Source organism: Coenobita brevimanus, chromosome 14, assembly GCF_032717465.1.
Source record: "Coenobita brevimanus isolate Jiangsu-jjx chromosome 14, ASM3271746v2, whole genome shotgun sequence".
NCBI lineage: Eukaryota > Metazoa > Arthropoda > Malacostraca > Decapoda > Coenobitidae > Coenobita > Coenobita brevimanus.
This window is the reverse complement of record NC_136967.1, coordinates 56,171,904-56,196,900: the sequence shown is the minus strand read 5'-3', so window position 1 is coordinate 56,196,900 and position 24,997 is coordinate 56,171,904. Positions and strand designations below refer to the sequence as shown.

The 24,997-nt window shown below is 40.6% G+C and overlaps 1 protein-coding gene across 1 annotated transcript in view; it reads left to right on the top strand.

The window, feature by feature from the left end:
• The first annotated feature begins 1,641 nt into the window (after positions 1–1,641).
• LOC145417512 (cytochrome b-245 chaperone 1-like) overlaps positions 1,642–24,997 on the top strand; it is a 38,736-nt gene continuing 15,380 nt past the window's right edge. Inside the window, exons 1-4 of the mRNA XM_080286220.1 lie at positions 1,642–1,801; positions 8,042–8,083; positions 16,702–16,778; positions 21,108–21,256. Of these exons, the coding sequence (XP_080142346.1) occupies positions 1,723–1,801; positions 8,042–8,083; positions 16,702–16,778; positions 21,108–21,256 (347 nt within the window). The 5' untranslated portion in view covers positions 1,642–1,722. The remainder of the gene's footprint in view (positions 1,802–8,041; positions 8,084–16,701; positions 16,779–21,107; positions 21,257–24,997) is intronic.

Below are 24,997 nucleotides of genomic sequence, written 5' to 3'. Positions count from 1 at the left end.
TATGTATTTGATGAGCATTATTATGCTTCCATTTTCCCGAAAATAAATGAAGTACGATAATGAAGATCGTCTATCATCATTTTCTTGTTTACGGCTAAATCGAAGTATAGCGTGATTCACCAAATACTTGATAATATGTCAAAGCTATTTTCACACAATTTTCATTTATTTCAAACACGATTTATGCTGAAATTATGGAAACTATCATTGTCGATATTTTTAGAAGTTTAGTCCAAAACTCGCAAAGCCAATTTTGAAATTTTCTAAGTAATTATCAAATTTGGCATATGCCAACGAAAACATCAATTTCTTTTAATTTACTTATGGTTGAAATTTGAAAATGCCACAAATGGATTGCGAAGGCCAAAAATGAGTTTAAATAGCTGGGAGCACTTTAGCTTCCCTAATCGCTCTGACGCGAACTGTAGGCTACATGCCAGTTTTCACCTAGAGCTCATGGGTGGTAGTAGTTGTGTTGATTTTTTTTCTTTATCATTGTAAGTAAAATATTTTCCGATATTATAATTCTCAGGGAGTACCATCCACGCTTACGTGATGTTGCATCGCTTCAACTTTGTGGTATAAACAATCTGTTATATAAATGCGGATTCTGCAAAAAATGGCGGTGCATTACTAGTGCTGACTTATATTCATTTGTTCTTCAGCCAGGTATGGGTATACTTCTGTTTTGCAATGATGATACAAACCATGCCTGGGCTGGACTGGTAGCGTTCGTCCTTACACGTTTATGCGTTGTGGCGGGGTCTGGAGGGAGACCTTGTGCTATTCGACTCGGCGGCTGGTGAGTTTGTGCCGGAGCCTGTGGCAGTGTGCCTAGCTAGGGCTAGGATGTGTATCCCTGCCATGACGCAGTTGACCCACCGATGGCAGGGGGTGCGAGTGGTACTTGTGCATATCACGTAATGTCATTTGTACAATTTGCATGTACGCATGTGTTCCTGCCATCGGATAAAATGTTGTCTACATACAACCGAGTGGTTGGCCACTCTGATTTGCGGGCCGTTAGAAGAATTTACAAAATGCTGAAGACTGCAGGACTATCTTTGAAACTGCGAATGCGTGGCGAGAGCTATGAAAAGAAAAATCGCGGAGGCGGCGAACTGGAAAGCTATGCAAGCGACATCGTACGCGACCATACTGTAGCATCGCATCCTTTCTGAACAGCCTCACTCCAAATAACACAAGCACAAGCACTTCTCTTCCCATCTGCAGCGTAGCATCTCATCACATCCGCTGTGAGATGACCTCGCAGTTAACTCTTCACCCCGATGACTTTTCTTCAAGCTACCGCCCACCTCCAATCTGTTGCATCGTTCATGGGTACACCTAATCGCTCCTGGACATACAGATATAGATGTAACGTTCTGTGTCTTCAGGAGGAGGATTCCATTATTTCAATAAACACTGGTATCGGAAGAAAAAAAAAAAAAACTAAAAATATGGTCTTGGTTAAAGCTGCTTTAGGGATTTCGTAAAGTAAGGCATTACTTAAATGTCCATGTAGATGAATTCGGAAACCTTAAAATTTATTTGAATGGAAACTGAAAAGTAAGAACGGTACGATGCGCTGGATGGTAAACTTGCGTCATCTGTTACGTCTTATCAGCTGATGCAAGTAAACAAAGCTGTGGGCGCGCTGTATCAGGTTGAAGCGTGAGCCCACACCCTTACCCTCCACCAAGGTTAAAGCATGAAGGCAAGATGAACATTGCATTTTCAAGCCCTCAGGTTTTGCATCTCTCCGTGACCCCAGGAATTAAGTCATGGAGTGTATTTGTCGGTGAGTCAACTGTTTGTTGCCATTAATCGATGTGTAACTACGTCAGGATACTGACGTTATCAAGTAGGCCTAGTAGTATTTTGGTGACAGGTCATGTTAAAGATATTAACGCTAGTCTGTCTTGGAGTACTTACCAGTGTAAGCAAGAGAAGTTAAGTAATTTATTTACGGATGTTGGGACTGAATTTAGGGGAGCAGCCTCTCATGTCTGAAAAGGTCACTAACAGGAACTTTACAAGTTGTTACGCTCTGTGGGATTGCCATTGATTAGCCTGTGAAATTGTCATTTAATAAAGAGTAAATTTTTAGAATTGCACTCAGCTAAGTCACTGAAATTACTACTGGTATGCTCATTACTCTTTACATAATCCTCTTCTATGAGGATCTGTTCCAAGTGCGTTTTAGCATACAATATTTCTATCTATCTATTGCCAGATGCCTCAATCCCGTTTGGGGTGGCCACAAATAAATCGCCTCCACGTCACCCTGTCCCCCACCATTTCACTGCCCTGCTCCCAACCCACACCCCCCTCTCTCATATACCTCTCCACCCCATCCCTCCATCTCATCCTCAGCCTCCCCCTCCACCTCACTTACATACACTCTCTTTGTCAGTCTTTCACCCTCCACCCTCTCCACATGGCCAAACCACCTCAGTGTGTTCCTCATAACGCGTCCTATCACATCCACATCCACACCACAATGCTTCTTTTTATCCTTATTCGTCAGCCTGTCTCTCCATGTGACTCTAGAGGCTCCTCTTAAATAACTCATTTCCACTGCTCTCACTCTTGGCAATAAATAAGTGGTGGTGGTGGGGGTTCTCAGACTTCTATTCATGTCTTGTTTTGCATTTATATTAAAATCAGCAAGCAATAGTGATACAGAAGAGTAAGCAATCAGTTTTGCATTTATATTAAAATCAGCACTGGTGATACAGAAGAGTAAGCAGTCAGACTGTCATGCATTTGAGTAGACCTATTTATGTATGTTTTGTTTTAGATATGTGTATTAACATAGCTTAAGATGCAATAGGACAAGACAAGCAGAAACTGTATGATCTCTGGTCACAGTTTTTGCTCCATCACACGCTGCTTACCCATTTTTGGTTTGGTTCAGTTTGTGATTTAATATTTTCTCACGTTGCATGAAGATCACCACGAGAATAGTAGAATATACATTATTTATTGCATTTTTTTTCTTGCATTTGACATTATGGATGTGCAAAGATATTACAGTAAAACCTTATTATAATGGACTAATTGGACCCCATGCAATTCCAAAAAAAGCAAAATTCCAATCAAAGTGTCATTCGGACTTCCCCCTGCTTACCCGGACTTTTTCCAATATATCAGACTAATATATCATTAGTTAGTTAAGCTTATAGGTCGATAATTACTGGCTTCTGACTTCCCTTTCGTGTAGATTGCCCTAACATTGGTAGTTTTCCAGTTTTGGTAGGTGTCTCATGACTTCTTCCATACAAATCATTAGTACTGGAAATGCCTTGATGTCATTGAGTGCTGGAGTGTGTGTGGATTCTCTTTCTGGCGCTCTTATAAATACCAGTACTTTAGCAAAGAATTTGAAGGGAGTTCTTACTTTGTCTTCATCAGTTCTTGCAAATTTTTCCGTACCATTCACCTCTGTTCTCAGATCAGCATTTCCTTTTGTAGTATTCAGTTTACTTTTCACACCGCCAAAATTTTTTAGGGTTCCCCTTCGCTTCACTAGCTATGATATTTCACATTCACTGTCCATTTGTAGTCACCTGGTTAACTTCCTCACCTTGTTTTGTTGTCGTGTGTATATATATACTGTAGGAAATATTTCTCGGGATTCCGTGTCTGTATGTACGGTAACTCCCTCTGCCAACACCAATGCTTCCTTTTTACAGCTGCTCTTTTCTGGGCCATAGGAACATTGTACTTTGTATGTTAACAATTTTCTTGGAACAGTTTGGTTGGGACATGGAGAATTTTAGCTACTTTTAGTTTCTCTTTAAGGTAACTTCACTTTGCCTACATTCTTTTCAAGTTGCTAATCTGGTCCTTCCATTTTTGGGTAATTTCTGCTCTCATTTTTGCGTATTTTCCTGTGCCATACAGAAATGTCCTTCTCCTTGTTGCATTTCTCTCAGTGTAACAGTTATACATGAGTTTAAGTATGCTGTGATCAATATTTCCCAAGGGGATGTAAGTGACAGTTTATCTACCATCCCTTCCTCATTTGACTATACAAGATCCTAAAGTTTAGGGCAGTCTCTTCCTCTACCCCTGGTAGGGATGGTTGCATGTTGAATCATTTAACTACAGTATATACTGTATATCTCCAGTGATTCCATAGACAAAAATTCTGTGCTCGGCATCTCACTAGATGTTGTCCAGTATTTCTAATCGATTCTAGACTAGTTGAAATCCCCTGATATCAAAATGTGTGTGGTTCTTTGGTCAATAGGTTTCTTTAACATTTTCTGCAAGTTTTCATATTTATGGAGTTACCACTGGGGCTATGATACATACAACCAGTGAGAAGTTGATCACCCTTTTCTAGCATAATAGCCTATCCACCCACACTGATTCTTGGAAATCTTATTTCATCTTTACTTCTCTAGCCTTTAAGCAGATCTTTGTGTAAATTATGTCTGCCCTCATCATTCATAATATTTGAGTGCACATCATATCCTTTGATTTTCAGTTCTGGCTCTGTCACATTATACCTTGCATTTTTTGGCTTATCTTCATTTATCATTATTATGTCTGGGGTAATCACTGCTTGATTTGCTCCCATTGTTAACGCTGTCATTTTGTTTGTTAAAGTGTCTGCATTTGTATACCAACAACATAAAGCTTTTCCATTCCATTTACCAGACAAACTACTTACACAACTAACCACTGGGTTATGTACCATACGCTTTTATTTAGATTTGCTTTCTTATTTTCTTTTCCACCATTCATTCTGGTGGACCTCTGATTCAAAAGATGTAGTTTCTCGACATATCTTCTATTTCCCTCCTTTTAGCCTCGGGGACTAAACCTTTCATATTCTCCTTTTGTGTTCATGTTAGATCATGTTGGAGTATCGTGTCCTTGTATTCCTCTTTGTCTTTTAACTTCATCATTTCCTTCAAAATTTCATATTTGCAGTTGTATCAAAGCCTACCAGCAAGGGTCTAGGCTTCTCAGCATTTTCATACAACTTACCAAGCCTAACAGTTTTCCTTACACTGTTCCATTGCATTTCTTCTTCCAAGGCATCTTGCACTAATTTCACAACAAACCTCTAATCCTCCTCATGTTTTTTCAGTCTTTCTTTCTCCGTACTTTCTGGTACTCTGTAGATGACAGTGTTGTACTTTCAGGCTTCTTCATCTCTCAGTTCTCTCATTTTTTCTTCTTGTTTTTTTCCTGACTTCTTCAAGTTTATTGTCATTTTCATTCGTTCTTAGCTTCAGCTGTTCCAATTCTTGCTCAATGGTGTCCTGTGTTGCCATTGTTTGCTAATTCCACGAGACATCACGTGATCTAATTCAGTAGTGTTTGCCTCTGTATTACTGAGCCTGCTTTTTAAATTTTTACACTGTAGGTCATATCTGTCTTCTCACTAATATCAACTGATTGGGCCTCCACCATCCCCAGCCTAGCATCCATAACCTTGGCTTTGCTCTGTCCTTCGGTCATTGATTTGGCCAAATCATCCATTTTCCCCTCCATCTCCATCTGTCTGTTTGATATATCATTATTTTTTGCCTCAGTTTTTTTCATCAATCTGTGCAGTTTCATGCAACCTCTCTTGCAGAAGTTACAATACCAGACAGTCTGTTCAACCAATTCCATCATGTAATTATATTGCCACCTCATCTGACATGTTTTCACATTTACTGTGGAACCATAATTCACATACCTCACAGGAGACTGCTTTATCCTTGCTTGATACCACTACATTACAGTCAGCACAGTTTTCTTTGTTTACGTTGTCGCTGTATTTGCCTCCGACGGCCCTTTTCATTCCTCCTCCTCCAATTTTCTCCTCATTTTGTGCCTCACGTCTTCTTCTTGGCTCATGGTGGTTTTTGCTGTAGTCTTCATGCCTTCAGAACACTATAAATTTACAGGTCATGGGCAGTTATAATGGAGCAACAACAAATCTGCACATCACCTCCCAGGCCCACCATGCATTATTTATTCATACTTTAACTCAAAAAATTCAGTGGCTCTGACTTTCATGCTTCCTCCTACCCTTATGTTCATTCGTATGTATCCTCACATCAGGTACCATATATTCATCCTTTTTTATTTATTTACCAAGTTTTTTTTTTTTAAGCTAATTTTTCTGTGACCATAGGCACATACTCCCCTTTCCTGTAGTCATTATGGAAATTTTATTGTTTTAATAGCACAGTAACCATTCTGAATTCAAACTATCACTAGTCTAAATGCCTTCACTGTAATTTTTTTCTTTTTTCTCACTTCTTAATGCTGGATGATTTTATGTGTCATAGTCAATGGCCAAGTGCAGTTACCGTATTAGACTGAAACACAAATACAGTGTTACAACTTACTCTAGCTAGTATCTGATTATGTTCCACTGAAAGTGAGCATTAGGATGTGCAGATGGTGTTCAGAATGTCCTAGTAGGCGAGGTACTCTAGGAGTAACTACCATTCATGTAGAAAAATATATGTAAATCTATTTACTCTCTCTCTCTCTCTCTCTTTCTCTCTCTCTGTACAGTATATACTGTATATACAGGCATACCCTGGTTTAGCAATATATTTGGTTAGGTAAAACCCCATTGTTAGGCGGTGTACCATAAATCAGAGTACTTTTTACATGTAATGTGGAACATTTACCAGCCTTGGGTCTCTCCCCAAACCAAGCCCAAAACCCATCCAAATGAGCCCAAAAACAAGTTTAAAGGCAATCTAAATGGCCTAACAGCTGTCAAGGAAGCTAACCTAAGCCTAACACCTGTAAATAACTCACTAAAAGCAACAAATATAATCTGAAAATCATCAGACATAGGTGTGGAAAAAATCAAGCTTAGTAAACTGTACCCCAAAATGACAATGTTCACCCCACCTATGGCTAAAACACATTAATCTAAGTCTAAAAACAGTTTATAAATCAACCTAAACACACAATTTTAGACTAAAATATCATCAAAATCAGTAAAAAAAAAAAAAAAAAAAAATCAAAACCCATCGTTAAACCAGGGTTTGGCCATCTTTAGCCAGGGTATGGTGGTGTTTCTACCCCCATAGTTAAGCCAGGGTATCGCATTTAGGGGTATCATATATCGAGGTATTACTGTATATACAGCACCCTCACGTCCAAGACAGGTTTGTCCAAGATGTTCCGCGTCCATTATGGTGCCCATGAATAATAATCCAATATATTGCTGTATTATGGTTGTTTACGTCCAATACGGAACCAACGGTTCATAACAGCCCATATCCAAGGAGAATACAGCTATGATGGTCTCACTTGGTCCAACACAGTTCCTGCGCCCAGGGGAGTGACGTGATTGCGATGTTGTCCAATAAAATATTGGCATCTGGTCACGTGATGAGCAGGCAGGGCTTCCCCTTGTCTCCCTCACCAGAGCGTCATAGACATACTTACCACATGTTGCATTCAGTGTTTGCTTCTAGGTTATTGTCTCTTCTTACGTAACCATGCCTAGGAAACCATCTGCCAACCCCTTGAAGCGCCGCCATCTACCTCTGCCTACTAAGCTAGAGATAATTGAGTTACTAAGCTGGAGATGACAGGCTCAGAAACACACACTTTCAAGGTGAGGGAATTTGTTTTGGTCCCAAAATAGGTCAAGGTTGATGTTTTTAGGGGCACTTTTTGTTTTTGTGACAATATTAATTTTTTCCATAAGGTCCTGTGTTGGTCCAAGATGTTTTTCGTCCTAGATGGTACTCTTAGGCAACAATATTACCATCTTGGACACGAGGGTACTGCATATACATGTATGCATACACATTAAGGGGCTCAAGACTGACCCCTGATTCATTCTAGCATTCACGGAAAGCTCATCACTCAAATCTCCATTCACTTTCACCTGGGTGCAAACACCCACATACATAGCTGTAACAAATCTAACTAGCCACTCCTTGATATATAGTAAGATTTATATATCTATATCTATCTATCTATCTATCTATCTATCTATATATATATATTTATATATATATATATATATACTACTTCTCTCTTTGTGTTCTTTCAGGTATCATAGCAGTTGGTGTGGGGGCATCTTATTACAGTCCAGGTATGATTCTTTGTCTTATTTCCTTGTAATAAACTACAGTTCGCTCTTATTTAAAGTATCACTTTTAGTAACAGTATGTTATTTCATTAAGTTCCAGAGGAATTAGCACCTTCACCAAAAGTTGCCTTTAACTCATTATAAAGTACCGTAGTTTTTAAGTCATACAAGAAACCATCGCCATAATGAACTTCTTTATACTGAATTTTGGCTATAACGAACTCTTCGAGCCTGCTGAACAATCTTCTCATTTAATGAATACAGTAAGGTACATCAGGACAGTGTAGTTGCCACACCAAATGACTGCATGAGTGAATAACTGATTCTTCGTGTCATTTATTTGTTACTCCCCACATTTCACTCAGTCTTTACCCCTCTTCTCACCCCACTTTAAAACCATCTGTCTATCTATCCATAGCCAGATGCCGTAATCCCATAAGGGGTGGCCATTTGTCTTTGAGTTATTATTATTATTTTTTTTTTTATGGGAAAGTACAATAACCCTCCTCCAACCCACTTCTTGACACTTAGGGAACACGTCTATTGCCAGACACCTTAATCCCATAAGGGGTGGCCACAGACAAATCGCCTCATGTCGCCATGTCCCCTGCCATTTCACTGCCCTGCTCCCAGCTCACATCCCACTCTCTGATGTACCTCTCTACACCATCCCTCCATCTCATCCTAGGCGTCTCCCTCCCTCCCTCCACCTCACTCACATACGCTCTCCTCGTCAGTCTCTCGCTCTGTATCCTCTCCATATGACCAAACTACCTCAGTGTATTTTTTCTAACACTTTCTCTCACATCCACATCCACACCACAATGCCCCATCACTTCCTCATTTGTCAGTCTGTCTCTCCGTGTGACCCCACATGGTCCTCTGAAATAACTCATTTCCTCTTCTCTCACTCTTGACTTGTATCCCTCCAACAAGGTCCAAGCTTCACTTTCATTCATTAGAGTTGGTTTCACAATACTGTCATGCAGCGACTTTTTTACTTCTGTGCTCATTTTTCTGTTTCTTATCACAGCTTTCAAAGAACCAACATCCTTTCTTCCTTATTGTACCCTGTCAAGCACTTCACCCTCTGAACTTCCATCCATACTCATCGCACTACCCAAGTACTTAAACACACTCACATTTTGCATTTCCTTCTCATCCAACCTTACTGTATATTCAATGACTTCATTTCCCTCGAAGACCATAGCTTTACTCTTCTCTGCATTCGCCTTTAGATTCCATTTCTTACACACACTCCCAAATTCATTCACCAAGCCTTCCAGCCCCCCTTCATCTTTGCTTAACCCCTTAACCGCGGGGCGTCACTTTCGTGACGCTTGGGAGCAAGGGATCATACTGCGGGGCGTCGCTTTTGTGATTCTGTGTTATTTTGAATTCACCCGGGCTTCCAAGTGGGGGCTTGTATCATCTATCAGTACTGCCAATGTCCAACACTAGTCAGCACTCCTAATCTCATCTGTACTCCCATCCATTGTTGACAATTTAGCCATTTCTCCCCGTTCTTGACTCCCCTCCCTACCCCCCCTCCATTACACTATCCTCTCGCCTGCCCGGCCTTGCTACGCTAAGTAAATCTTCCCTGGAATTTTTCACTGATTTCATCCATTGAAATAAGCCCTATGCCCTATTCTTATACCAAATAATATATACAAGAAAGAAATAAGGTAAGTGAGAGTGCCATACACCTGGAATTGGCTAATTATCACCTGACAACACCTCACGTGCACTCGTTCGCTAATTTTCGCTGTTTTTTTCCCCTTGAAATATGCCATATAATCTATTTTCGTAATAAATATACATATAAGGAGGGAAGGGAGAAGCCTAAGTGATATTTACATTCACCTGGAACTACCTAATTTATAATGTATTGTCTAGATTTCCTGCCAATCATTTCAGCGAAATACATAGCTGTTTCAAGAGCTACGTTGGTAGTGCTGAATAACCCTCAAGTAGGCCTCAACCCGGGCCGACTCTCCTATCAGTTCTCTCTCAGATTCTGAAGAGGAGGTACGGCTCATCCTCTTGCTGACTTCAGGGCCTTTTTTCACCCCCATGCAAGGGCCCTGTGACCTTTACCCCCTACTAAACCTCGTGTGGAAAGAGGTAAAGGGCTGATAATTGATAAAAGAGTGACTACGATCTTTCTATTGAGTAAAACAGTGCAAGTGGAATTGTAAATAATGTGTAAATAATGTGTAAACAGCAAGTGAAAGTAATGAATATAAATATACGTGAACAGTGGAAAATAGTTTTATAAGTTACTTCAAGTGACAGTGCATAACACACTGTAAATAAAATAGAAATGTAAATAACGTAAATAAAATAGAGAACGTAAATAGAAATGTAAATGAGTAGTATTATAAGAATACGAGTATATACCCTAGGATTAATGAAAGTGAAAGTTTCACTATAGCATGTCTGAATACTATGAGTTATGAGAGTGAAGATGAAAGTGACATTCACTCTCAATGCCAGTATACAGGACGAGAAAGTGAATGCTATGTATTTTACTGAAAGAAATTGAATCCCTACAGTGGCAATAAAAATACTACTGAAGGAAACTTATGGATAAAGACTGTAGATATATATAAGTGTTATGTAGTTATAGAAATAAAAGTGTGAGGGGTTTTATGAATAATAAATGACAGAGTACCAAGAGCGAACTAGCGGAAGTGCGGCGGTCAGACGCGCTCATAATTTTCATTGCTTTCACAGTGGGTTTATTTTTGGAGTATGGATCCCAAACTACTTGAAAATCACAGAGTAGTATTTATAGTGTTAATATCTGGCTGTGGTAATCATATTACGGGTTGTCGGGAACTGTAAAGTGGAGACTTCGTTACCCAACTTCAGAGGTCTCCACAAGTCCTACGGTAACTGACGAAGGCTCAACAAACATTCCAGGAGAAAGCTGAAGGTATGTGCCATAAGCATATTTAATTTTAATATTCTAGGACAAATAACTGATTTTTGGCAAATATTTTTTGAGAGTCTGTCGGAGCCCGAATAACCCCGCGGCACACGCAAAACATCGGTAAACATGCCCGCGGTGTAGGGGTTAACAACACAGTATCATCTGCAAACAACATTAAAGGGAATTTCCAAATTCTGCCCTCTATCATTGGGGCCACTCCAACATCCACTGCCATACCTTGTATCTGTTTTATAACCCATTCCACATGCAAATTGTACAGTCATGGAGACATGACACATCCCTATTTCAATCCAACCTTCAAATAGAAAAATTCACTCAGTTCACTGTCAACATGCACTGCAGCCATAACACCCTCATATATACCTTTCATGGCATTCAGCAGCTTTCCTTTTACTCCATAAATTCTTAATACTTTCCACATTCCATGTCTATCCATCCTGTCATATGCTTTCTCCGAATCCATGAAGGCCGCATACAACCTCTTTCCCTTCTCTAGAAGGTTTTCCACTAAAAACCTAAGAATGAAAATCTGATCTACACAACCTCTTCCCTTCCTAAAACATCCCTGTTCTCCAACTAATTCCTTTGTTATTTCCCTAACACTGTCACTAAGTATCCAACCATATACTTTTCTTGTTACACTAAGAAGACAATTACCCCTGTGATTACACTACACTTCTTTTACCCCTTTTCCTTTGCACAAGGGAATAATTATACCTGACTTCCAATCCTCCATTACTCGACCTTCCTCCCAGGCCAATTTGGACATTTTCCACATCCATTCTACTATCTCTCCCCAGTGCTTCAGCATTTCACCACACACTCCATCATTTCTGGGGCTTTCCCCATTTTGATTTTCTTCATTGCTTCTTCAATGTCCATCCTACTGATTTCTTCCTCTCTTCTCACATCCCTCCTTCTCTCAGCCATTCCCCAGCCACTTATACTTGCATTACTTTCATTCTCTGTGTTCGACAATTCCTTGAAGTGTTCTCTCCCTTGGCTCACTTTTTCTCCCTTCTCCACTAGCAATCTACCATTTTTTTTATCTTTCACTCCCCGACTAACTTCATCACTCTGTCTAACTCTCTTTACCTCTTTTCAGAACATTTTCTTACATTCCCTCCACTTTACACTCAAATTCCTTCCAAATTACTCCACTTTCTTCTTACACTCTCTTATGAATCTTTTCATCTCTCTTCCTCTCTACATAAGACTGTCTCTTCCATCTCTTAACTTCCTCCATGCCCCTGTTTCTCAGCCACTAACTCTATGCTTTCTTCTTTTGTGTCACAGCTTTTCTCACCTCTTCATTCCACCATGCTGTTCTTTGCAACCCCTTTTGTCTTCTCCTCACCCCACACATCACCTCATATGCTGCACAGATTTCTTCTGTGAATATCTTGCACACACCTTCCACGTCCCCCATGTGCTTCAAATCGTATTTACCCAGTCGCTCCTTCACTTCTCTCTTATATTCTGCATTTTCTCCATGCTCTTGCAGCCTTTCTACCCTTTTTGTGTGAACTACTTCCTCCTGTCCCTCCCTTCATCTATTCCACCATTTCATTTGAACCTTGACTTTTACCACCACCAAGTGCTGGAGAGAAATCCACTCCCCCAACCTTTGTATGGTCTTGCATCCATTACACACCTTCTTATTCCATCATCCACACACACACATAATCAATAATTGCCTTCTGTTCATTCAGTTCACCACCCACCCCTCTCATCACTTACTGTATATACCTGTGGATCGTCTTGTGTCTAAAGAGGGAATTGGCTATCACCAGCCCTCTTGCTGCGCAGTTGTCCCCCAAAGCACTACTATTCTCATCCACTTCTGCAGGCACACCCCACTCACCAACTTCTTCATCCACCTCCACATTCATTTGTTACTCCTCACATTTCAGTCAGTCTCCACCCCGCCTCCCCATGCTCTAATTTCATTATTGGAGCCTCTTCACTGAAGTAAAATAGTGTTTTGCAAAGTTGTTGTGTGATGCAGTATTCTCAGCCTGTCCTCAATGCTGATAGCCTGTCACCCAGTCACGTAAGATCACAAAATGACAACCATCACAGTTGACCCATGAGGCTGCAATGTTGCTGTACCACTTTCAGTGTTTTCTCAAGGCTAAATTCATGAAGTGCAACACAGTGTAGCTTTGTTTGTAGGTGATTATGGTCTTACAGTGATTTGCTTAGGAAAGCCAGCTTGTAGTGAAAAAATTATTGCAAAAGAATCTGTCTATCTATCTATTGCCAGACGCCATAATCCCGTAAGGGGTGGCCGTTTGAGTTACTTGTTTTTCAGAGAGGGGCACTAGCCCTCCACCAACCCTCTTGTTGACACGTAGGGAGCACGTATGGTTTGGTTATATGGTTACCACCCAGTGTTGTAAATGATTTCTTGGCTTACAGGAAACCATTTGGCTTGTCACTCAGCGTAAAGCCACCTGTAAAGGAAAGAAAAGCAATAAGAAGTGACAGGAAAGATGGGAGAAATAAGAAGAGAGGAGGGCAGGCACAGAAAAAGAATGATAAAGACTAAGGAAGAAGTAGGCAGCACTACATCAAGTGAGTGGATGATGGTCGCCACCACCTACCACTAAAGAATACTTGAGTTTAATCCACAGGTGCTGAAAGTTGTCACCAGTAACTTCTGGTGAAATGAGAATTTAGTGTTGATGTGACAGTCTTACAGAGCTTGTTTAGTTTATGGTTCAACAGTACCAGTCAAAGTTGGAAGAGAGAAGGAGACTCAAGGCTCAAATGAGATCCCTCCATCACGGACAGGAACTGAAATAGAGGCAGATGAGAAGGAACCATCTTTGTCAGCTGTGCTTGCAATGTTAATCATGTACAGGTATATCCAGTCAGTCAGTCTCCGGGGCCCATTCCTTCCTTAAAACAAATTGTCTTTGAAAGACCTGCATGTCAGTAATGTCAGGAACTTCAGCCAAGACTCGTTAATTTAACTGGAAGGCCAACAAACCTAATGAAATTTTTGCAGTCTTGCTATTAGAGATGTGCTTATATAGAGTAGCAGAAAGAGCAACCTCTGATTGAGAATGGTAAGGTCCATTAGGGATGAGGCACTCTACTGATGAGCCAAAAGAAGAAGAGCTCTAAGAGGGGGAAACCCTAGAAAGTTCAGAATCTCTGTTTTAAGCCTAGAGATGAAAATTGGCACCTAGACTAATGATTGGTGACAGAATTAGTAAGAAAAAGATCCTGGACTCTAAAGAATCAGGGGAAATGCAGGCGGGGTTAGGGTCATCATCAAGGTTTGGGTAGCAAGGTGGAAGAGGAAGTATCCTCCTCATGGATAAAATTCTGATTGCTAGAAGAAGTAGGTGCCTGGGTTTGTCATATTTGTCTAACATAGACATAATAAACTTTCTTATCCTGTACCATGCTAGCGACTTATATCTCCATCCCCTTCAAAAACACCGGTGATGTAGATCTACATCCTGCAGCATTGAGACATCATTGCAAGCAACGTAAGTAAAATGGAAGGTAATAACATATCTTGCTAACTTCAGACATTTCTCTGCTACGCCTACAACACTGATTTAGGAGCACAGGGGGTGAGTGAGTCTTCACGGGCTTACAGCCAATCTGCACTGTCAGTAACCTTGAAGATTTCAGTGGTCGAGTGGCACCAACCTGACTCTATTTCAACCAACTTTCTGGCTTTGATGATTACTTTTATTTGTGCCAAGGATCTTATATTGATGTATTAAGCCCATTTACCCACAAAAATTATCCAAAATTGGTTCACAAGCTCATAGATGCTCTGCTCTCTTAGTAGCCTCTAAGATTTCAGAGGTAGATTGGCACCAATGTGACTCGATTCAACCACCTTTCTGGCTTTGGTGATTACTTTTATTAGTGCCAGAGATCCTATATTGATGTATTAAGCCCATTTAGCCAGAAAAAAAACATCCAAAATCAGCCAGCATAGAGGGGTACCGGTATCAGTTTATTTTTTTGCCCAGCATGGTACGTGTTAAGCTTATCATGAGAATTGGTAAAATGTGGCAAGGTTTGGACATGACATTGAGGGAGGACAGAAATTATTAGCAAAGGAGGTAGTTCCTCCTTGTGCACTCCTTAAGTTCCAGGAAGTGAAGGGAGGTGGCATTCCAGAGGCCCTTGGAGAGGATATCTTCTGTTTCATTGGGAAAATGATCCCCAACTTGATTTCCAGTTGTTGGTTACTCCAGCCAATTGAGAAACCATTCCTGTGTATAATACTAATGTTGTGTAATTGTTCTGTGAAAAAAATGAGCAGTTGGTTGGGGCAAGAATCATAAAAGTTAAGTTATATCTTAACAGAATACAGTAATAGAATTTCAGATTGACACAACTCTAATAAGAAAATAGACTCCTAAAAGGAACTCCCATTTCAGCATGGAGAAGGAGCCTGATTCCTTAAAGTGAACTAGATAAATTCATGCTTTTTTGGATTAAAATATCCCAAACTATTGTAAGGGTTGTGAGAGGCACTGAACTTGTGATCCCTGCCATAACAAGGTCATTGCATACAACCCTTGGATCTGGGGAATCCTTCAGCAGTCTGCAAGGACAGAATGTTAGCCCAAATAAAACACTAAACAAGACTGAACATTTAAACCTTAAACTGCAATGAGGGGGGACTGCGACTGAAGTTCTTGAATGCACCTCCTACCCCCATCAAACCCATACCTCCTGCAGGAACTCCCTCTCCTCTCCTTCTGCTTCTCCCTTATGAAGGGATATGATGGGTTCCTTATAGCTACAGTAGAGTGTATTCTCTGAGGTGAAAAGCACTGAATGGTCTCAGATCTGGCTTTCTTTGCCCAGTAGTTGAATCTGTTATGTCTGACAAGGATTCTGTGTGTGTGTGTGTGTGTGTGTGTGTGTGTGTGTGTGTGTGTGTGAGCAGAATTTTGGCAAAATTATTACTTGAATGTGCACCAAATTTGAAGTAATGATTGATGACCATCAGAGGAACAGATGATTAAAAGGATTAATTATAATTAAAGGTCAAAGTTGAAAAAAAAAAATGAAAGAGGTAGATGGTGCTGTCATGGCAGAGGTGTGCACTCAGTAGGTGTCTTGTTCACATATCATTTCAGTCAGCTGTTAGACCAAGGTGTGTCCTTTGACCCCATGGTACTTTGTGGTGGTTGCAGGCAAATCTATAGTACTGTATATATCCTGTGAATCCAGTTTCTTCCAGCTCTCTGAGGGTGAAAGTACGGTAAGTTTTTAACTGTGTACAAACCCATTTTTCAATATTTTAAAAACTATTGTATTCTTTGTGCTCCATTTTAATGTATACCACAATACATACACATCAGTACTGTATCAGTAATTTTCTCCATCTTGTAATTCATATAAACAACATTTTTCATTATTACTTTATTTATTTCTTTTTTACAACATTATTTATTTAGTTTAGTGGGTAATTAAGGCACTCCAATCGAATTGAGCCAGTGCAGGTTTATATCCAAGGGGTGGTTGGGGTTTATCGCTCATGTATTGTTATTCAGGGATAAGTGAGGCTGGTCACTCTCATCTTAAATGTCAGGACCATCTTGCTTAGCCCTCCTGCGCTCCTCATGGGGCAACACAGGATTAGATGTTGATGGTGATTTATATTTTCATTTAACAGATGATCACATCCTTCACAAAACAGCATATCTGGTTGGCTGCCTTATCCTTGGACTAACATTTCTTGATGACTGGGAGGTAAGGAAGAATTTTGTTATATTTAACCATTATGCAGCTACAGTATATCATTTCATAAAGCATGGTTCATGGATATGTTGATATCCACAAGGAAAAAGGAAACACAAAATATCCCGAGTTCTTTTTTTGTATTCACATCTTCAGGAGAGAACTCTCCCTGAAGATGTGAATACTTGAAGGCGCTTGGGATATTTCGTGTTTCCTTTTTCCTCATGGATACCAGCATGCTTAACCATATCAATGATATCATGGTGTTGTTTAATACAGGTACAAGAGAGTAACCATATTTATGTAATGAAATTGTGGTGTTTAATACTGGTGGTAGTAGTACAATAGCCTTGTAGTGGAGTAATCCCAGTCTGCCTGGCTGAGCAGACTCATTAACTGCAGGCAAACAACCATCACTGCTGGGCCGTCCTGTGCAGTGAACTGATGTTCGCTTGTGGTGGACAGCACCTTGCCTCAGTGAGGCATGAGGAAGAGTGTGGATGCTTGGGTCCCAGGTGAATGCCGCATTTGTATTTTTCCACTCAGTAAACAGGGGCACCATAGTAGGCTCCATAGCAAACAGTAATTTGGTTATATATTACCAGCCAGCATTTTGAATGGTTCCCTGGGTTACAGGAAACCATTAGGCTTGTCACTCAAGGTAGAGCCATCAAAAGTGGAAAGAAGAGTAGTAAAAAGTGGCAGGAAGGATGGTAGAAATAATCAGAGAGGAAGGCAGACACAGGAAAAGAACGGTAAAGGTAAAGGAGGGAGTAAGCTGCACTACGTACAGTGAGTGGATGATGATATAATGCTGTAACCACACTAATGACAATGGTGGTGGTGGTGGTGGTGTTAGCAACCCCTATCTGGCTGGCTGAACAGACCCATCAACTGCAGGCATGCAACTTCCCCTACAATGCCATCCCATGTAGTGAACCAGTGTTCCATTTTGGCAGACAGTGCTTTGCCACAGTGAGGCTCAGGGGAGAGTATGGAGGTTTGGTTCCTGTGTGGACTCCACATTCACGTCTCCAGCCAGTTAACAGGGGCACTATAGTAGGCTCCTTATCACCCCATTACTGTAATACCTCAATATACGATACTCCGGCTTAATGATGGGGGTAGAAATTGCACCATACTTCGCCTAACGGTGGCCAAACCCTGGTTTAATGATGGGTTTTTATTTTTCTTACCAATTTTGATTATATTTTAGACTAAAATTGTGTGTTTAGGTTGATTTATGAACTGTTTTTAGACGTTGCATAAAGTGTTTTTAGCCACAGGTGGAGTGAACATTGTCATTTTGGGGTACAGTTTACTAAGCTTGATTTTTTCCAGACTTATATTTGATGATATTCAGATATGATTTGTTGGTTTTAGTGAGTTATTTACAGGTGTTAGGCTTAGGGTACCTTCCTTGACAGCTGTTAGGATATTTAGATTGCCTTTAAACCTGTTTCTGGGCTCATCTGGGTGAGTTTTGGTCTTGGTTCGGGGGGGAAACCCAAGGATGGTAAACGATTCACATTGAAATACATGTTAAAAGTACCCCACTATACAATACCCCGCCTAACAATGGAGTTTTACCTAACCAATTAGATCATTAAACCGGGGTATGTCTGTATATGGTTATATGGTTACCACCCAATATTATATATGGTTTTCTGGGTTACAGGGAACCATTAGGCTTCTCACTCAGAGTAGAGCCACCTAACATGGAAAGAAGAATAATAGTAACAAGTTGGATGGGTTTAATACAAGTATAATTTGTTTGTTTATAAAGGCTCCGACAGGCTTGCATGTGTCAGCCTCGGTCACCTACTGGTAATGGCGGCTCTTCACGCACTCAATCGCTTGCAGCCACCGTACTCAGTCCCTTATTCCTGAGGCTATATTCCATGGCCTAATCCCACTTCTCCCTCACATGTCAGCATGTGTGGTGATGTGTGGGATGAAGAGAAGATGAAAGAGGGTGCAAGGAACAGCATGGTGGAATGAAGAGGTGAGACAAGCTGTGGCACAAAAGGAGATAGCGCACAGTTAGTGGATGGGAAGCAGGGGCGTGGAGGAAGTTGAGAGGATAGAAGAGAGAGTTATATGTAGAGAGGAAGAGAGAGGTGAAAGATTAGTAAGAAGGGAGTGGTTGAGGAATTTGGAAGGAATCTGAGTGTAAAGTGGTGGGAATGTAAGAAAATGTCCTGGAAAGAGGTAAAGAGAGTTGGACAGTATGATAAAGAAGTTAGTCGGGAGCAAAAGATAAAAATGGTAGATTGCTAGTGGAGAAGGGAGAAAAAGTGAGCAGATGGAGAGATCATTTTAAGGTACTGTTAAACATAGAGAATGAAATTAATGTAAGTATAAGTGGCTGGGGAATGGCTGTGAGAAGAAGGGAGGTGAGAAGAGAGGAAAAAATCAGTAGGATGGAAATAGTGAAAGCAATGAAGAAAGTCAAAATGGGGAAAACCCCAGGAATTGATGGGGTGTGTAGTGAAATGCTGAAGCATTGGGGAGAGATAGTAGTAGAATGAATATGGAAGATGGGCAGATTGGCTGAGGAAGGCAGACTCCCAGAGGATTGGAAGTCAGGTATAATTATTCCCCTCTACAAAAGAAAAGGGGAAAAGGAGGTGTGTGGTAATCATAGGGCATTTGTCTTCTTAGTGTAATAGGAAAAGTATGTGGTATGATACTTATTGACAGTTAGGGAAATGAGAGAGTAGTTAGTTGAAGAACAGGAAGGTTTTAGGAAGAAGAGGTTGTGTAGATCAGATATTCATCGTTAGATCTTTAGTGGAAAAGTTTCTAGAGAAGGGGAAGAGATTGTATTTAGTTGTATGTGGCCTTCGTAGATAGAAGCATATGACAGGGTGGATAGACGAGGAATGTGGAAAATATTTACAATCTTTGGACTAAGGGGAAGTTGTTGAATGCCGTGACGAGTATGTATGAGGGTGCTAAAGCTGCAGTTCGTGTGGATAGTGAACTGAGTGAATTTTTCTATTTGAATGTTGGGTTGGAACAGGGATGTGTCGTGTCTCCATGGCTGTTCAAGGCCTTCATTGCACCAGGTACTCTCCTTCCTTGTGTCACACTACTTTCCATTTCTTTTGCACATTTTTCTATCACTGTACCAAGGTGTTTGAACTCTCACCAATTCCAGTCTCTCTTCATTCACTGTAACATCGCACTGGGAATCACCTTCTCTCTCAATAACCATCACTTTACTCTTTTCTACATTTACTCTCAAGGCACGATGCTCACAGACATCAGCAAGACTCTACAATAGTCTACCAAGTTCTTGTCTGGTATTTGCAAGTACAGTAGTACTGCATCATCAGCATACAACAAATTTGAGATATTCTGTCCATTGCCTTTCATTACCAACGCCATCCCCCTCATCATTACTGGTGTTTTTACTTCTCTCATCAGCCCATCCATATATATGTATATATTGAATACCATGGGGACATCACACAACCTTGATGCATACCCACACCGATTGTGAACCATTCACTTGAATGCCCATTAACCCTTACGCATGCTTCACTACTGTCATAAAAAACTCTTGACGGCACCTAGCAACTTGCCATCTACACCGTACATGTGCAAAACCTTCCACAGTCCTTTTCTGTCTACTTTGTCATACTTTTTCCAGATCCATGAATGCCATAAACACCATATAGTCCTTCTCACAAGCCTTCTTCACTATCTGTCTCACTGCAAATATTTGATCCACACATCCTTTGCCACTCCCAAAGCCACCTTGTTCATCACTCACTATGACTTCTGATATCTCTCCTACTTTCTGTATGATAATTCTTTCATATACCATCTCTACCACACTCAATAAACTTATTCCACGATAATTCTTGCGCTCACTTCGCTCACCTTTATTTTTTTACAGGGGTGCTTTTGTAGAATTACTTTTTGGTGGTAGGTGGTGGCAACCATCATCCAATCACTTGATGTAGTGCTGCCTACTTTTTCCTTCATCGTCCTCTTTCTGCGTGTGCCTGTTTCTGCCTATTTTGCCCATCTTTCCTGCCACATTTTATTACTCTTCTTTCCTTTTCGAGTGGCTTTACATTGAGTGACAAGCCAAGTGGTTTCCTGTGGGCCGGGAAACCATTTACAACATTAGGTGGTAACTATATAATCAATCCATATGTGTTCCCTATGTGTCAGCAAGTGGGTTGGCAGGGGGTTAGTATCCCTCCCTGTACAACAACTAACTCAAAGACAAACAGCCACCCCTTACAGGATTATGGTGTCCGGCTATAGGGAAACAGAGGGAGAGTTAATTACCCAACATATAACATAGTAATCTTTTCCCACCAGGACTGTGTGTTTGACAAGGGTCAAGGTCAGGTGACAGTGACTCGAAGGTGCTGGTGGGAGTGGCTCATCAGTCGTTGTGCCACTCATAACACACTTGTCCTCGACACAGGCACAGTCATGGCCGTCAGGGTTTCACAAGCACATGGACGGTCAGTGGCACTCTGACATAAACAGGAGTTTTTAACATAATTTACTTTACTTCCTGTGGTGTAACTGTGTAAAATACTGTACTTATATAACTAAAATACTGTGCTGTATATTTTATTGCATTATGTAGTAAAAAAAAAAAAATGATTTTACGTAACAAACCTGTGTTTATTCTGGGGGAGAAAAAGTGAATGCACTTTGGAGGAGATAGTTAAAGCTGACTTTTACATAACAGTATCCCACAGTAAAAAAAATAATAACCCTCAGAATTGAGAATAACACACACATACATGCATAAGCATACATGCACACATTATGAATTACTTTTGCACAACTTTTTGTCAAGACACATATGTTTCATGCAGCATCATTTTCAATTTTCCTCTGGCACTAGTGTGCCAATTAATGTACATTATTCATATGACCCATACCAAAACTTCCATTCTAATCACCCATCATAACACAGCAACCATTGCACTGAAATATTTAGGTTCATTGGCAGTTTGACAAGCCCTGGAACCTCCTAGGGAAGTGTGGTTATGCAGGGGGTGTCCATTGGTCAAGTGATGTTTTATCAATAATCTTATGATAATAAACTAATTACTGTACCAATAGAACTAAGTATGTCCCAAGAAGGACAGATTCTATAGTAAGCACTTAAGAATGAACAGAAGAGCATGAGTGCTTGAACAGAAATTTGTGAAAACAAAGCAGTTTCATTCATTTACTTTCATTTATAAAAGACTGCAATGTGCTTTGATGTGTCGGCCTTGGTCATCCAATGGCAGCTGTCCATGCTGCTCGTTCTCTGGCAGCTTCCCTATTCAGTCCCATCTCCTTGAGTCATACTCTGTGACCTCGTCTTAAGTCTTTTACAGTCTGCCTCTTGCAACCCTACCCCCAACATTCACACTTCTCATTTTCTGCACCCAGTTGTCATCCCCCATCCTTTTTACATACTCAAACCTTCTCAGTCTATCCCTCCTCGTTACAGCACCAATACACTAGGGTTGGGCCGATGATTAATTTTGCCGATTACCGGTTACCGATTAATCAGTAGTCAATAATCAGCCAATACCGATTAATTGGCTGATTATTAAGAAATTTAAAATGTGATTAATCTTCATGAAATTATTGGTAGCACAAAGTTAAAGACATCATCCTTATGTTATTTTCGACCTTGTTTATTGCCCAACTGCCCTCTCCCGTATGGAGAGCAAATACTGTAGTTTTTGTCATTTACCACTTTTCTGTAGTCTAGTTTAGCTTTGTCTCAACATCTCATTCTGTGCATCCTGGTTGTAATTTGTTAGAATTTGCCATTCTTCTTGTCCTTGTGGTGATCCTAGGTGCTACTAGAAACAGTAGTGCTCAGAAAATGTATCGATCTTTATGAAGAACTATAACAAAAAGAAAAAAATGTGCAGAAAATGTATCGATCTTTATGAAGCACTATAACAAGATGAAAAAAATTGGTTCTTCTATTTTTGTTATCTGTCTGTTTCTTGATATGGGAAGTGGTAAAAATAAACAGAAGGAGCACATAAAACTATCTATCTATCTATATACCTAGGCTGCTTCCCCCAAGGAAAGGGAGGTAGCCGAGACAGGACGACACACTCTCCATTTACTCACACATAAAACTACTATAGCTAATGTGTGGCAACTAACATGTACATTTGTACAGGAACTTCCTTGAAATAAGTGTTTTGGAGAGGGTAACAGAGTTTTGGTAACGTCACCGTACTGTCTTATTGACATTAATACGTTATGTAGGTTAATATAAAAGACAGAAATAAGCGTCTTACAACTAATTGGTCTTGATTAATCGGTCAAATGGCCAATTACCGATTAATCAGCAAAGTGGTCAATTAGGCCGATTACCGATTACCTGCCAATTACTCAGCCCAACCCTACAATACACTCCAATCCCGTCTTTCCTCTCAACCCCTCCATTGTAAACCTAGTCCCTCTGGGCCTCTCATTCAAGTAGGCAGAATACATCCGCCTAATCATTGTCATTTCTGTACATCGGAGCCTACGAATATTCCCATCCTTTACTGCCCAGGTCTCTTTACCATAAAGTATTGCACCCCTAACACATGCCACATACAAAGATCCCTCAGCATGGAGGGAGAACCCTCTCACTGTCAGCTGAGGCAACAGCTCCTTGAACTTCTTCGAACCACTCCTCACTCAGGCCACAGCGTCAGCTCCAGCCCCACCTCCAACACATAACATCAAGTTTCCCAAGTAACAAAACTCCTCCACACACTCAAGAGACTCATCAGCAAGATCAGTCCTTTCATGCCTGACAGTCTCTGCAGGCTCTCCCTGCACACACGAAATTAGCATTATCTCACAGTCTGCCTCTGTACCACTACATCTCTTCATAATGGACAAGATGGAGTTACTTCCCACGTCCTTGTGGCAAATCGCACATAGCCACTCTCCTTTTTCTTTGACAGTAGCACCACCAGCCCTAGATACAATCAGTTTTGTTTTATCAGCATTTACTCTCAAGCCCTTGTGCCCCATGCCATCTCTCCACTTCCTGAATCTTTCCTCTGCCTCCCTTTCATTCTCTGCAATCAGCACCAAATCATTGACATACAGCATCTGCCATGGGAGTCTGTTTTTAAAGTCACATGAGAGGGCATCAGGCACTCTGATAAACAATAAGGAGCTGAAGACTGACCCCTGATACACACCAACATTCACTGAAAATCATCACATAAATCTCCAGTCACTCTCACCTGGGTGTGAGGACCCACGTACGTAGCCATAACCACCCTAACCAGCCACAACTCAATCCCAAGCTTTTTCATTGCCCACTTTACCACCTCTGTAGACTCTGTCAAATGCCTTCTCCAAATTAACAAAAACAAAGTACAGACCCTTTTCTTTCCTATACACTCAAACCTTGATTTAAGGGACTAAATGGGGAATCAACTTGTCCCTTACTTGGAAATGTCCTTTACTTGAAAATGTCCATTGTTTTACCACAAATATAGACAGTCTTACTATGAAATGCAATGATTGTTTCACTTATCTTATTTGTATGGTTATGAATATTATTTTACGGGTATATACTGTATAAAGAAACATATTAATGTGTATAACCTAGACATTACATATAATTTTTGAACATTCTTGTCCGTTTTTTCAGGTAGCATATGGAGTCCCTTAAATCCGAAATCCCTTAAATGAAGGTCCCTTAAATCAAGGTTTGTGTGTACATTTTTCTTGAAGCTGTCGAACAGTGAATGTGGCATCAGTGGTCCCTTTGCCTGGCAGAAACCTAATCTGCATCTCATTAGTATTTGCTCTTTCTCTAATCATACCTTCTAGAACTTTCTCCATTACCTTCATTATCTGGTCTAAAAATTTGATGCCTCTGTAATTTCCAATTTCCAGGGCATCACCCTTCCCCATGTACACATTTACACTCTTATGTCAGTCATCTGGGACAACACACTCATATATAATTGTATGTGCCAAATCAGTAACTAACCCCACTTCTGCATCTCCCAGGGCCTTTAGCATTTCAGCAGTCAACCCAGACACACCTGCCTCCTTCCTCAACTACATCTGCCTGTTGCCTTGCTCACAGTAGCTGCATCAATCAAAGGCCAAGGGCTAAACACTGGATTCTCTGACTCCAAGCCTTCCCTGTTCCAGTCAAGCTCCTCATTCAGCAGCCGGTTATAATGATGTCTCCAGGCAACCTTAATGTGTTTACT